Source organism: Arvicola amphibius, chromosome 3, assembly GCF_903992535.2.
Source record: "Arvicola amphibius chromosome 3, mArvAmp1.2, whole genome shotgun sequence".
NCBI lineage: Eukaryota > Metazoa > Chordata > Mammalia > Rodentia > Cricetidae > Arvicola > Arvicola amphibius.
This window is the reverse complement of record NC_052049.1, coordinates 169,237,055-169,253,050: the sequence shown is the minus strand read 5'-3', so window position 1 is coordinate 169,253,050 and position 15,996 is coordinate 169,237,055. Positions and strand designations below refer to the sequence as shown.

General features: G+C 48.5%; 1 protein-coding gene across 2 annotated transcripts in view; it reads right to left on the bottom strand.

Annotated features, from left to right (window-relative positions):
* Slco2a1 (solute carrier organic anion transporter family member 2A1) overlaps nucleotides 1-15,996 on the bottom strand; it is a 77,506-nt gene that overhangs the window by 41,179 nt on the left and 20,331 nt on the right. Inside the window, exons 2-4 of one of the 2 annotated variants that reach the window (XM_038323409.1) lie at nucleotides 13,295-13,425; nucleotides 4,009-4,146; nucleotides 531-693 (exon numbers count right to left, since the gene is read on the bottom strand). In XM_038323409.1, the coding sequence (XP_038179337.1) occupies nucleotides 531-630 (100 nt within the window). In that variant the 5' untranslated portion in view covers nucleotides 631-693; nucleotides 4,009-4,146; nucleotides 13,295-13,425. The remainder of the gene's footprint in view (nucleotides 1-530; nucleotides 694-4,008; nucleotides 4,147-13,294; nucleotides 13,426-15,996) is intronic. The other variant, XM_038323408.1, reaches the window with a different exon arrangement.

Below are 15,996 nucleotides of genomic sequence, written 5' to 3'. Positions count from 1 at the left end.
GTTCACATTTCCCCTGGAAAAGTTACATAAGTCCTCATCCTATGACTTTTCTCTACGCTTCACTGGTGTCCTGACAGCAGTGAGCGTACCATACAAATGCTATGTAACTTCAAGTAAAATCGATGAGTGTAACCGTCACCAAGTATCCAGAAACCCCCCCCCCCCAGTGTCCCACACTTTGGTCCTCTTTCCTCCAGGCCTTTGGGGGCTTTGGTCCCAGGCAGGTGGTGTTTGGATCGACCCTAACCTGAAGCACAAGGAGTCATGGGGAAAGACCAGCAACCACAGGGCCTCTTCATCCTCAACAAGCCAGAAACCAGGTACTTCATACTTCTGTGTACTTCAATAGGTCCCGCATTTCAGATGTGGTCTGGAGAGAAACTGAACTACTAAAGCTGAGGGCAGTCTCTAGTGGGCAAGGAAAGACGCATAACCCAGGGTGGAAACCCCAACCGCAGGGGCACCCCCATCAACTCTGTACCACGCTCATCCTGCCACATCTCCTCAAGGCAGGAGTTGGGACCACTCACCTGTGGTGATGGAGGTGTACTGATAGGGCTCCGACAGGAAGTGTGGGAGGGTGAGGACAAAGGCACCTGCTGCCAGGAGGAGACCCCCTATGCCGATCATCCGTGGGCGGTTCACCCGGCTGCCAAAGTAGCTGACAAAGATGATGAGGACGGCATTGCTGATCTGCAGAGGGGACAGGGGATCAAGTGAGAGCCATTGCTGATCTGCAGAGGGGAACAAGGGATCAAGTGAGAGCCATTGCTGATCTGCAGAGGGGAACAAGGGATCAAGTGAGAGCCATTGCTGATCTGCAGAGGGGGACAAGGGATCAAGTGAGAGCCATTGCTGATCTGCAGAGGGGACAGGGGATCAAGTGAGAGCCAGGTTGGTCCTGCCCTCCCCTGCCCAGAAGAGACCAACCATACTTTATCTAGGGAGAACAGACAGGGAAGGGGCTGCCCAGCACTAGTGGGGTCCCTGGCAAAGCCGCGCCAGCCTTGCCCAGATATCCTTGTTTAGGCTGTGTTCTCACAGCACTGGTTTTCCTCCAGCCTCTGCTTTTGGGACCAACCCAGTGGAATTATCTGAAAACATGACGGACTAATGCAAATATGGTCATTTTATACACAAATTCTAAATGTGTGTATGTGTCTGCAAGAGGGTGTGCTCACTGTGCAAATGTGTATACTAGTAACCTCTTTTTTTTCCCTTTTGATTCAGTTTCTTACTGACCTGAAGCTCACCAAATATCTAGGCTGGCTGACTCCAGGGATCCTCCTGTCGCTACCTCCCTAACGCTAGGATTATAGGCACTTGCTACTACTACACCTGGATTTTTAAATGTAGATTCTGGGGATGGAACTCGGGTCTTTATGCTTGCACAAAAAGTACTTTACCAACCAAGCTCTCTCCCTAACCCTTCTAGAAAAATCTTTGGGGGCAAAATCCAAGGAAGCCTCTAATCCTGGAAGGTTCCAGGAGTAGCATATGTTTCTTAATTAAACTCCTAACCTTAGCGAAGTCCAGGCTAACATCCTCAGGGACTCTGGCCTGAAAGTCAGAATAACAAACAAGCCACATTCATGACTCCATGTCCCCTGCAACTGCTCTCATTTTATACTCCGCATTGGTTAATTTTCATCAACTTAACACAAACTAGAGTCATCTGGGAAGAGGAAACCTCAAAATCCATCGGCTGGCCTGTAGGCAGGTCTGTGGGAGCATTTTCTTGATTAATGATTAGTGTGGAAGGCCTTGCCCACTGCAGGTAATGCCATCCCTGGCAGGTGGTCCTGGGTTGCACTAACAAAGCCTGCTGAGAAAGCTAAAGGGGGGCGATAAACTCTTTCGTCCCCAAGTTCCTCTGGTCATGGTTTTCATGATAGCAACAGAAAGCAAGCTAGAACTTGACAGAAAAGCTGTCATGTCTGCATCCGTGAAGTCAGGAGACAGACTGAACTGGGCAGGGGGAGCCTGACTTTAGGGGGTCTACACCGTACTAGAGCAATCTTCTGGAGAAGTTGGCTTCTACCTCAACAACTCTGGGTCTAATCCACCAGCACCCCCATCCTAAATTCTTCAAAATGAAAGACAAGGACCATACGTACACTTCCAAGTCCTGTCTAGTATGCTCCTGATGGTCCTTAGAAGGTGTGTCCTGTGTCCACCACTGTGACCCTGAATGCATTTCCTCTCCCATGACCACCTTCTCATGGAACCCATCTACCAGAACTTTCTTCCTAAACCTTTGTCTTAGCTTTACGTCCATCTGTTCCTTCCTGCCTCCAGCATCTAGGGCAGTGGCGGCACACAGCTGATCCCCAGTAACATGCGTCAAGGAGCATGACCAACAGACAGGGCTGTGGCACATAGAAGAGGGTGTGAAGCTCTGTGAGGTGAATGAGGAGGCAGCCTGGCTTCAGCAGGAAGCCCTTCAGCCTGAAGTTTCTAGAACATTCTGTAATGGGAAAGCTTATTCTTGCGCTTCTTGGGTTTCGTTTTTCCCCCTTTTTACTTCTCTCTTGCTTTTTTGTAAACGAACTGAATGTCAGGCCATTTCAGCTCTCCTAGCTGACTCAAAGGGCATGCGTGAGAGGTGGGCTCCAGAACAAACCCAGGGAGGAATGTTTGGGTACCTGGGCCCCCACTCATCTGCAGAAGCCAGGGTTGGTTTCTCTGTGGGTCCCTGGGCCTGCTCGGGTACTGGGTATTGCTCCCAAGCTTTTCCTCAGCAGAGGAAGCCTTTGAAAAAATTTCTTCATTCCTTTCCCATTGAAAGCACACCTCAAAACTGCCATTGTTTTAGCCAAGGAGGAGAGGATTCAGGCCTCACCCATCACCCTCACAGCGCCCCTAGAACAGCTCCATCTACTTGGTGGCGTTGATCATTTGAAATCTGACATAACGCCCATTAATAACATACTGTCCTTCCGTGTCTCAAAACCAAAGGGTTAGGGAATGGAGATGGACATCCAGAGTGGGGCCTTAGGGATCCAACCCGCCTTGTCTTGTCCCCCCCTCGTGTCACGTCACAGTAGATGATAGGAACAGTTGCTTCCCAAGGCTAAGGCAGTCATGGCTTCTCTGTTCAAGCCCCTCCACCTGCCCTTGAACCACCATAGCCAGTCTGTGTCCTTTCATCTCACCTGGGCCCTGGAAGGCTTTGGAATTGGAGCTTCAGTCTGAAGGTTTGTACTCTCACTACACACTCAGATGGCCCCACCCACCCTTGCACCAGGCTGGACCTTCTTCACACATCTCTGGACACACACACACACACACACACACACACACCTCCAACAGCACACAAATTCCAGTTGTTCCTGGACCACATTGTATTTCAAGCATTCAGTGATGCAGATAGAGTTTAAGGGTAGGAGCTCATAGTTTTGGATTCTCTTGACTGCCATGGGAGAGGGTCTACCATATATGTCAGATCTCATTTGTTTAGTAGAGGAGCCTAGAACAAGGTGTGAGAAGGATACAGAGGCTGTCTCTGGACTCACCAAGAACTGTGGGTAACTTGTGATTACTTACAAGGTTCAGGGCCAGGCTATAGTGACATAAATGTCAGAGGTTTGTTCCCTTGCTGTCTGGTGTGTGTGTGTGGACAATATCAAGTCAAAGGCCAAATTGAAGGGTTGTATTCTGCACTGGGCAGTAAACCAGTCCCCTGTGACGTTCCTCTCAGATCCTGTGGTTAGGACAGTATACACAATGAAGGGTGCTCAAGAGCCTCCCACTCAGGGCTGAGGAGACAGACGGCTTGGCACTTAAGAGCACTTGCTGCTCCTGCAGTAGATCTACGTCTGATTCCCAGCATCTACATAGTGGCTCACAAGCATCCATAACTCCAACTCCAGGGGGTCCAATGCCTTCTCCTGACCTCCCTGGGTACCAAACATTCATGTGGTACACTTACAGACATGCAGACAAAAATATTCACACAAAAATAAGTAAATTGAATTAATTTTTTTAAATAGAAAGCTTCTCACTCACCTCGTTCAAGCTGGAAATGAGACCCGAGGAAGAACTGGAGAGCCCAAAGCGCTTCTCAATGGTGGTGAGGCTGCTCTTGAAGTAGGCGCTGTAGAGCAGCTGACAGAGCTGGAGGAGGCCATGGCACAGCACGAACACCTGGGGAACAGACGACAGCCCTGTGAGGTCTGCACTGTGGCCTGGGTGCCTGCCCAGCCTTCCATCCGGGGCCTCTGGGGGCAGTTGGGACTGTCTCCTCTCTAAAGGTCAGGTCAGGGAGGTGGACATGTGAGGAGGGACCAGGTCAGGGACTCCCACTGAAGCTGGACTGTCACTGACTTTAAACGGCAGAAATGCCAGAAGCTGAGAAGGAGAAAAGGCCATAGACGAAAAGTGGCCCACGAGAAGCGTGGTATGGGAAGGAAGGGCAGCAGGTTCAGAGCTGGTATCCTTTAGATTCCGAGCATGGCGTTCAGAGAAGACCCATCTCCCTTCATTTCTACTAGTCATGAATTAGCAGGAGCAGGTAATCCATTACCAACTTCCTCTGCCGTCTCCTGAGAGGAAGATGGGGATGGTGGGAGAGGAGCTGCCTCCAAGCCCTTCCTGAAAGACGCCTTTGCTGTTTCCAGTAAGTACTGGAATTCTGCATCTTCCAGAGCGTGGTGACGAAGGGCCAGGGAGCTCCTAGTCTGCCTCCCTGGCACTGGGCTTACATACACATCCCTACCACCACATGTGGCTTTTCACTTGGGTGTTGGAGACTGAACTCTGGCCCTTCTGCTTTCGAGGTAAGTTCTTTACCCCACTGAACTTCCCAGAACCCCGACCCACCCTTCTTTACCTATAAACAGCTAGGTGCTCCACTGCATCCCATTTAACAGACAATAGACCTCTCCAGAACACCTTGCAGAGAGATAAAGAAAAGTAAACAAAGACCATATTCCAACCGCTTTCTAGATTCGTGTTCCACCTTCCTTCCTTCTCTAGGCATTTCTTGATTCCACAAATTATACAGCACATATGATTTCTTGTTTGTTGATATTTCCCCAACAGGCTATAGACTTGCAGGAGAAGAGATGACAGGAGATTTTTCAGAATAAATAATCCCCAGTGCTTGAAGCAATGTCTGGTTCAGAACTGTCAAGTGAACATCACGTCTTCAAAACATTGCAATAACCTATAGTCTGGACTATTTAGCCAGCAGAGAGCTACTCAGGAGCCCAGTGGTGGCATCCACCTTTAATCCCAGCACTCAGGAGGCAGAGGCAGGTGGATCTCAGTGAGGTCGAGGCCAGCCTGGTCTACAGAGCGAGTTCCAGGACAGTCAGGGCTTCACAGGGAAACCCCATCAGGGGTGTGTAACATTCAGGGCATTGCACATTCATTGAAACCACCGGTCTTGATCATTTATAAAATTCCCCTTTGATGTGGCTATAATTGGTAAGCACGGGCCTGCTGTACCCTGGCTTACCTGGCTTGCTCAGAATGGCCCTTGAGTATTCCAAGCCCACACTACAAAAGTTAAAGATTTGCAACTGTGTATACAGGGGCTTTCTGATGTGGCTGAAATTGTCTACATTTTTATGGTGGTGATATTTATACAGGTAGAGTTTATATTTAAGGTCTGCACATTTTATTGTAGGCAAACTAGGCCTCAATAAAGTTAACTAAAGGAAAATTCCTTTGAAGACAAAGTCACAAGCGTGAAGCGTTTCCAAATAATATTCTGACGCTTTGAAGGACATTCTACAAACAGCTTTCTGGTTTTGTTTTTGTTTTAAAGTATGAGCATTGGCAATGTTGGGGGAATGTTTGTTTATTCAAGGGGCCTATGCTGAATGGTTCAAAACTCAGGCAAATATTTAGATTTGTGTGTCTATACTAATGCAAACACATAGGTTTACAGGGTGTGTGTGTGTGTGTGTGTGTGTGTGTGTGTGTGTGTGTGGTGTATGTATCCTTGACACAGTACTCTTGTAGGTACATCTTGCAGAGAAAGTCAGCAAACACGTCCTTGCTGGGGAACTTTCTTGCAGGGCTGCAGGTGAGGGAGGCTCTCGGATATCCAAATATGAAAGCCACGCTCACAGCCCCACTCCTCCAGCCCTGTTCCTCAGTCCTAACAGTTATGGAGGCTGCGGTGGGGAGGGTGAAGAAGAGAGAGGCAGAGAAATTGGATTGGCCATTAAGACCGGTGACCTAAGAAAGGCTGAGCGGAATCCCATGATGGTAGAGTGAAGTATCCCAGGCCCAAGGCAAGTTTCAGTGATGCACAGAGGACAATGATAGCAGCAAGCACTCGGGGAGAGTAGGGAACCCTGAGAACTCAGGATAAGAGGGGAAGGGTCAAAGGACACCCTAGACAAGCTTTGTTTTGTCTTCATTATCATTTTCATGACCCATGTTTTTTCCTGTACTAGACATTGGAGCTATGAGGTCCTGGCATCAGAGCATAGAAACTCTGGCAGGCTATGATGTTACCAGGCAGTCTGACATGAACCCAGAGGGTTACAGCCCAGACAATGGCTACCCCTGCTGCCACCCAGCTCTGATTTCATACACATTGATCTCAGGGAAGTAGAACTCTGCTCTTGGGAGTCACTAGGATGTGACTTCACTGAGGTGATTCAGGACAATGATGGGAGCTGGATAGCAGAATTAAATGCCTTAAGCAGCCTGAGGGTAACCTGATTGAGCATCAGGTGGTGATCTCCCAGCCCTTCCATCCCTAGATGGTAGCTGTCTGCTTCTAAAAGAAACTGTCAGGGTGGATTAGAAGAAGCAGTCCTTCCTAAAGGAGGAAGCGAGGGAGGGAGGAAGGGAGGGAGGGAGGGAGGAAGGAAAGAAGGAAGGAAGGAAAAGCAGACATAGAGAAACATTCCCCTCACTCCACAAGAGCGTTGGGTGGTTCCGGGGTGTGCCCAAGCTGCTCTGAGTCCTCTGCTTCCCGCTTTAGCTTCTTTGACTTCAGAGAGGGCCTGGAAGATAGCTCAGCCTATAAAGTGTTTGCATCAGCAGTTAACCAACTCCCGGAACCCACGTAAAACCCCAAATAGCTGGGTTGTAGTGGTGTGCACTTGTAAGCCCAGCACAGTGACAGCAGAGACAGCAGGGTCCCTGGAGTTTGCTGGCCAACTAACCTACCCTAATGGAGGAGACCCAGGTCCTAGACAAAGATGCTGCCTCAACAGCAACAAAATGAATGGCTCTCCTGAGGAACAACCCTTGAAGATGACCACTTGACCTGTGGCCTCCATATACCTGTATACATGTGTTCTACACATACGCGTACATACACACCATATATACATACAGGTGCACATATACTCATGTATACATGCATGTATACACACACACACACACACACACACACACACACACACACACACACATCTGGCCTCAGAGACTACTCTCTTCCTCTTTTCTCTCTAAGCTGGAGCTGGCTACAAGCCAGGCCATCAGGAATTACTACTGCTCAGAGAAATAGAGCTCAGAGAAATAGACTTCTTGGCAAGGAGATTTCAAACCATACTGAACCCCCATCTGGGCCTGAGCGGCTCCAGCCTGCAGGGACTCCTGGCCACCACCAACCAAATCCCACACGGAACATTAAAATCTGTTCATATTTCTCTACACATTTTATTTCCCCCTTCATCTTAGAATCAATATAATAACGTTCATATGCTTAAAAAAACTCAAACAATTCAGAAGGGCTCAGAGTAACAAAGCCAGTGGGCACTCGGATGCAACCGGGTCCCGCAGCTCCATGGCTCAGGTTTTCTGTTTCTCCTGGTCACCATCTCAGCCCTCTATGTTTAGTATAGAACCTCTTGTTCTGTCATTGTAGACTATGCACCTTCATGGACGGGGACTCTGCTCACTTAGACATGCCCTTCTCCCTGTCCCTCCTAACTTTTCATAGTTCTTTCCGTACCTTTATTATTGTTAGACCATTCCACTTTGTGGCAAGCAAAGCGGAAGCCATTGGAACAGGGCTTGCCTCCTGGAAACACCCCCGCCCACACACATACACACCAACTGATAGTGCCCTTGATCCATGAGCAAAGGGTAGCTGGGTTTTTCCTGGGTAAAGGGCTGTTCTCTGCTGACCCTCACCCCCAGAATTGAGTTTTCTGCCTCATGACACACCTGCAGATTCTATTCCTGCTGCCTCTGGGCTGTGACAGGCCTCATATTCCCACCACTGAAATCCCCTTGAAGGCACCAGAGAGCCCGCCCCTCTCACTCTACCCCACCCATCAAAACTTTCCAGCCGTTGTCCATTCCACAGAAAGTACTGAGTTCTTTCATCCATTCATAGTGTCTCCTCCTTTTTAATTGTTTCTGATATCTTTTTTATCATGCTTAATCATTATTTTCATCACAATGGGGAGGCTGGAGCTGAAGAGAGATGAACATATGCTCAGTCTGCCATCTTGAGTTGCAAATCATGGGGCAGAATCATCTAAGAGAAAGACTATTTCATAACAAGGTATTAGCTACTCATAAAGTTTATTGAACACTACTGAAATTGGAAGACGGGGTGGTGGTGTGGGCGTACTTTCATGTCACAGTGGCGTCAAACACATCATTAAGGGACCATCTATTACATCCGGGGCAGTGGACTAAACTGTCAACCTCCAAGGTATAAACAGATCCTCTTTCTCCCCCACACACTCGGGTCATGACAGTGTTATCCAGTTGGCAGAATCTTCTAGAGAGTGAGGTGTGCCTCTGACGGCAGACACTTGGCCTGGCAGTGGTACTGACTCTGGATGTGTGCTCACCCCCCCCCTTACACTCCCCTGTTCCCAGCTCATCCTCCTGCTGCCTGGCAGTTCACCAGTGGCTAAGAGCTGAATGGGGAGGTCCCAGGTTCAAGGCACCCGATTGCAACAGAGATGAAGATGCTTTTCAATGTCATTAGACATTTCAAAAAGCTGAAAAAGGAGAGGGGTTGAGTTGGAGCCTCTGGAACCTGTCTGAGAGGTCCTCACTGTTGGAAGAGGGATGGGGAATCCCTCTTACTTTTTCCAAAGGGTGAAGGAAGTAAATCAAAGAATCAGAAGTATCTAGACAGTCATTGAGCCCGCTTAAGCCTCCTGTACCCTCTGCAGGGCAAAGCCCAGTGCCCCACTGGGGAAGCTTCTCTTACAAAGTGATTCAGGAAATCAAGTATATTTCCATACAGGATGAAATGTCTGCACAAGATAACACTCAGAGAGATTCAAAATAGCCAGCCCAGGCTCCAAGCTGGTGTCCTTTGGAGGAAAAGTAAGTCAGAGTATGGTCACGATTATTGCTATTGTTATGCACTAGAGAAGGCCTTTGATAAGACAGTATCCTCTTGGCTCTTGGAAGTTAAAACGAACAAACAAAAACCACAGAAGACTGCAAGACACTTCCTTGTTCCTTCATAGGGAAGCAGGCAACTTGGGGAGCTGAGCCTGGGATTGTATCATCACTAGAAAGGGTCTTTGATAAAATGGAGTCATGGGGTGTCCTTTGAAGTCAAAGGATCCATCTGCTTGCTGTGGAAATGAAGCCTGTGGCTTTCCACAATGAGTCCTCATTTTAAAACCAGGGCATAAAGGAGAGAAGCAGAGGTGCTTCTGAGCTCCCAGCCACACCAGGTACCCTGAAAGGCTTGCTGTGCTGGCTGTCCTTTGCTGCTCTGGTCTGCCCCCCCCCCCCTTGGGGGATGCTGCCTGTCTAATGCTCAGCACCAGGAAGGGGTGAGGCAGACTGCAAGGAGGTAGTGGAAGGGTGACAGGGAAGAGCCAACTGTGCGAGATTGCCTGAAGGTGGCATCTGGGTTCTGTGCTTTCAAAGTCACAGGTTTGGGAAGAGAAAAAAGTTCTAAGAGGGATTAAAATGTGAGTGTGTGAGGCCGTATGGATTTATCATATTAACTGGAAGCTTGGTTTCCTGGCAAATAAACACTTGGAAACAAAATTACCACTGGCGTTCATGTCAATATATGCTCGATTTCATTCTTTTCCGGAGATTCTGAGGGGTTTATTTTATTTTATTTTTAAGACAGTAAAACACTCCTTAATGGAGAACAAGTACCATCTTGTGTTTTGGGGAAGTTGGCTTGGAGTCACTTGTTAGGTTGAAATGAAGCCACACTTGGGCAACGTGCTTTGAATGCATTTATGGCAAGGAGAGGACATTCAGACCCTGTGAATATGGAAACTCTTGCTATTTTATATCCTTCCTCATCTTTGTTCTGGTAACAAGATGGGATGTCAATATTTTTTCTCACATCCTGGAAGGGTTTGAAGATAAAGCCCATCCCTTCCTGCCTTTAAGCCAAAGGGCAGCCAGTTTTTCAGACAGAGAAATTGCAAACGGTAATCCAAACGCAGACTCACACGAGTCTAAGACCTTTGGAGCTGACCTCAAGGAGGGGTGCTGTGGCCTCATAACTGGGACATGGTCACCAGGAAGCTCTGAGGGGTGGCACTTACAGCTCTCACACCATCTTGTCTCTATTACTTGTTTTCCTTTCTCTGTTTTTTACTTGGAATGTTCTCCCTGTTACACCTACAGACCAACACATAGCACAGACTCGGTGCATGCTTACAAACCTAGTTAATCTCACATGCCTCTGGGGAAGGAATGATTCCTTGTGCCTGTGGAGAAGGTGACTAAGGCCCAGGGGAACTTGCAAAAGCATCTCATTTTGCCGTTGGCGAATGATAGAAGACCAGACACCAAGCCTTACCACCCTTCCATTCCACCACAATGTCTGCTCTTAGGAGCATTCAGAAGAAGGAGCTGCTGCAGAAACTGTGTTTGTTGAGGTTGACAGCTCCTGACCAATGGATCCTCCAAAAATTACCTAAGTTCTATAGGACTCCCCCCCCCCCCGCCTCTGTTTTCCTCTCCATCCCCCCCCAAACCCTGGGCTATATAGGAATGTAGGAACTAGCTGTATAACCCAGGCTGGCCTCAAACTTCTGCCTCCTAAGTGTCAGGATCACAAGAGTGCACAACTACACCTGATGTGGGATTCCCCTCTGTATGCCGTAAACCATTGGTTAATAAAGAAGCTTCTTTGGCCTACCAGCAGGGCAGGATAAAATAAGGCTGGAATTCCAAGCAGAGAGAGGAGGAGAAGAGTAGGCAGAATTGAAGAGAAGCCATGTAGCCACCGCAGGAGAAAGAGGCCAGATGCTGGAACCTTACCGATAGGCTACAATCAGGTTTCGATACACAGATTAATAGAAATAAGTTAATTTAAGATATAAGAGCTAGCCAATACGAATCATGAGCTAATAGGTCAAGCAGTGTTGTAATAATATAGTTTCTGTGTGATTATTCAGGTCTGGGTGGCTGGGAAATGAATGAGCATTCCCTGCCAACATACTCCCAGCTAATTCAACAAGGACCAACAGTGGACTATGTGATGCCGCTTTCTCTAGCTGTCTATTTCCACTGTAAAACCCTTGGTAAGAGATTTCTTCACTCTCCCCTGGATGTAATGGTACCCAGGATGTCTGTGCCACCGTGCATACTTTCCTTTGGGGTCTCATTCACCCACCTGTGGGAGCTTGGCTGCTTCCTGAAGTCCTCCCTCCTCAAATCAACTGTGTCCCTCCTATTCCCACTGACTTCCCATCAAGTCCGTGCCCCATACCATTCATGCCTTCCTACAGTCTCTTCTGGATTCTAGCTTTTGCCCCTGGTGCATCCTAGCCAAATCTCAAATTTGTCATACTCATCTATTTCGGTCCTCTCCAGTCCCTGCCACAGCAGCTCTCACAGGGCCACCCACTGTCACACTTCCTTCGCACCCCATTCTCTCCTTATCTACTCTTTTCTTCCTTCCTTCCTTCCTTCCTTCCTTCCTTTCTTTCTTTCTTCCTTCCTTCCTTCCTTTCTCTTTCTTCCTTTCTTTCTCTTTTTCCTTTCTTCCTCTTTTTTCTCCTCCTCCTCTTCCTCCTCCTTCTCCTCTTCCTCCTCCTCCTCCTTCTTTTTTTTAAGACAGGGTTTCTCTGTGTAGCCCTGGCTGTCCTGAAACCCACTCCATAGACCAGGCTGGCCTCAAACTCAGAGATCCACCTGACTCTGTCTACCAAGTGCTGGGATTAAAGGTGTGTGCCACCATACCTGGCTCCTATCTACTCTTCAAACACCAGTCAGGGAAGTCTTTTGAGAACCCTCTTATTGAAGTATGACACTCACCCAGAAAGCACATATGTTGTAAAAATACAGCTTGGAAAAGATTCCCATCCTGGCTGCACTTAAGGGACCCATAATTAAAACTAGAGCCAGGCGGTGGTGGCGCACGCCTTTAATCCCAGCACTCGGGAGGCAGAGGCAGACGGATCTCTGTGAGTTCGAGGCCAGCCTGGTCTAAAAGAGCTAGTTCCAGGACAGGCTCCAAAGCCACAGAGAAACCCTGTCTCGAAAAACCAAAAACAAAACAAAAAAAAAAAACAAAAACCATAAAAACTAGATCCTTCCCAGCATCCCCAAAGCTCCCTGGGGTTTCCCCATTTGCCACCTGCCTCAGCTCCAAGGCAGCCACTCTCCCGACTTCCACGAGCCCCTGTCAGTTTGCCTTTGGCCTCTGTAGGAAAGGACTTCTGGGTGGCAGCATGCTCTGAGAATGGAGACCAGAGCTTGCCGCGACAGTGACAAGCCTGTGGGGTTCCCACCACCCTGGATAAAATGACAGCCCAGTGTCCAGCCTACAGTGCCCTCAGTTCCCTAACTCTCGTCCACCTTCCCCTCTCCCTAAGCTCCCAGCACAGGGGCCACAGCTGGCCTCTCAGGCCCCAGCCCACTTACATTCAGTGTTTGGTGCTAAGTGCTGAGATGTGTAGTGAAATGGGAAGGGTGCTACTCCCTCCCACACCAGGTGATGTCTTGCTGGGCAACACACGATGATGAGAAATGCTCTCCTTTGAGGGTTCTTTACCCTCCTGTGTGTGTGTGTGTGTGTGTGCGTGCGCATGCGTGTGAGAGCACATACGTGCGTGTGTGCATCTGCGTATGTGTGTATGAGGCCGGAGAACAACCTCAGTTGTTTTTCTGAGATAGGGTCTCCTACTGACGAAGAGTTTGAGAAGTAGGATAGGCTGATTGGTCAGCAAGCTCCTGGGATCTCCCTGTCTCTGCACTCTTTCTCACTCAGCACTGGGGTTACAAGCCCCCACACTACCACACTTGGTTCTGTCCTATTTTTTAAATGTGGATTCTTAGGCTCAAACTCAGCTCCTCATGCTACATGACAAGCGCTTCACCAACAGATCCACCTTCTTAGCCCCTCTTTCCAGGAACTTCTACTCACCAGTCTAGGGTCAAAAGATGTCCCTTGAACTGTAGTTCTTCATGGTTCCTTCAGGGAGCTGAGCCCAGACTGCAATTACAGCCACCCTGAGTGTTCCGGACCCTACAGCACTCCTGGCACCCAGGACACATCTGTCGCCAGCAGGATGGGACGGAAATGACCACAGACACAGGGTGAGCATGAGGAAGAAGCAATCCTCCCCATAAATACTGACAACAGGACGAAGGCAGGGATAAATGCCAAGCGAATGACACACTAGTTGCCCAGCCACTCCTAAGCTAGTATTAAGTGCACACAAAAATTGTCAAATTGGGTTAGAAATTCATTGTAGAAGCAGGTGCTTTTCTTCCACTATACTCATTCACCTCCCCCTAAAAATTTTGGAGACAATAACATTACTTAGCAAATCCTTGTGGATTGATTCTTTTACTCTCTTCAGAATCCCAGAGGCTATTTCTAACCCAGAGCTCCCAACAGATCCATCTCTATGTGGAGAAGAGAAGCCTCAGACTCAGTTTTGACTTTTGGTCCTTCCCACTCCCACAGGTTTGTTTTGGCAGACAATGGGCTGTCGAGTTTCTTCTGGGCAGGAGAAGCAGAGGGTATTAAGATGTGCCCCTGGGGCACCCAGTGGAGAGCCAAGAAAGTTCCATCAGAAATTAGTCAGTGTCCGGGCAGGATGGGAAAGAACCTTCATTCAGGGAAAGCCTTGTTCAGGGCAGCCTGTGTGTCCACCCACCACCCGTTCATCTCCACAGCAACAGCAGCTCCCAGGAGACCTTGGGGGAAACCTTAATGCACTTGCTGGAAGCCACAGAGCCACAGTGGAGCTCCAGCGCTCAGTAGTGGGTCTCTGAGCAGATGTATAAGAGACATGAGGAGAGTTCTTGAGGAGCATGCGTGTGGGGTGTCCATCCTTCCCGAGTGGGTCCCTGGCCCCACTCATTGTCAACACTGTCTCCTCTGATTGCTCCCAAGTAAAAGTCCTTCTCCAGGTTACAGCATTCTAGAGCCAACACATGCACACCGCGGGTGAGTGCTGCCCCCACCCACTGCTCAGAGACCACCTTGTCTGTAACCAGCAGTTCCTGTAAGACACACTTGTTCTTACACAGGAACACTCACACACTCCACCACAGTCCCCTCCTGTTCCCCTCTCCAGCCTGCCAGGGGACTCACAGAACTACAGGCTGTCTTTACAGGCATGCCCCTGCCAAAATCCCACCACTCCAAACATGATGTCAGTCCTCTGCAAGTTTGGCCCTGTGCAGAGCAGGTTTATCTGAGCCAGGATAAGATATTCAGGCAAAGCTGGGTAGTGATGGTGCACACCTTTAATCCCAGCACTTGAGAAGCAGAGGCAAGCAGATCTCTGATTTCGAGGCTAGCCAGGCTTACAGAGTGAGTACCAGGAGAGCCAAGGCTAACAGAGAAACCCTGTCTCAAAAAACAAAAACAAAACAAACAGCAACAACAACCCCCTCCCAAAAAAACCCAACCAAACAAACAAATAAACAAAAAGATATTCAGGCAAAATAAACCACAACAGAAAGATATAACACACAGCAGAGCCGATTGCCCCACCCTCCCTGCAGGAAAAGCAGTTTGCTTTCTTCTCCTGGGCAAGGAGGAGGGCGGTAGGAAGCAGAAAAAAGCACTTACCCAATGTTCAGATCTTTGCACCTCATCAGACACCTCAGGGGAAAGAAATGCCTCTCTGCCTTAAACTGTGGACACAGTTCCACTAGGTGACCTCCAGGAGATCATGAGAGGGTCCTGCCACCACTGCTCAGATTTTACCAACCAAGTACCAAAGGCATGAACCCAAAGGTCCACGTGTGGGTGACTGTGGCAGGGAAGGCAGGCTGTGAACACTCACAAGTCTCCACACCTTTTTCGTACCCACCCCCCGAGCCTTACAAGCGCTCCCTAGTACACTTTGCTACGGTCTTTCTCCAGTCCTTTTAGGACTCGTGTAAAACATTTAGGACATTCTCTGTCCCCAGCCTCCTTGCCGGGTATTAGAGGTTAAATCGTGTTTTCCAGAAAGCTACGTAAGCATCCTCACTCCTGGTATCTGGCATTATTTGGAAACAGGGGCTTTGGAACTATAATCAAGATGGTGGGTTATTGAAATAGAGGAGGCTCAAACCCACTGGCTTTTGCCCATAAGAGGATGTTTGGATAGAAGGACACACAGGCAGGGACACATGTGACAGTGAAGACAGAAATTGAAACAGTGTGTCTACAAGTCAGGGAATACCCAGGACCTCTGACTGTCTCTAGAAGGAAGGAGATTGGAATGCTTGCCTTCAGCCTTCAAGGGAACCAACTTGATTCACACTTGATTTTTTTTTTTTTTAATCTCTGGCCTTCAAACATGAAAGAAGATAAATCCCTGTTGTTTTAAGCACCCCAGCTTGTGGTGTTTTGTTTAGTCAACAGAAGCTGTTATAATACAATGGGGGCCAGGGTTTTTTCAAAGGCAAGGCTGAAGCCTGAGTGTTGCATGGAACTTGAATTTGACTCTAACCTTGTCCAAGTGCTATGAACTAGAAGATGACAAGCCAGTCCCAGTGCCATTTCTGTGTGGGTAAAGCTGTGGCAATGGCAGTATTTATGAACAGCCCTGTGAGATTGCTCGGAGACTAACAGCGCACATTTGCAGGGTGCTTAGCATGAAGCTTTGATCCTGTTGGGTC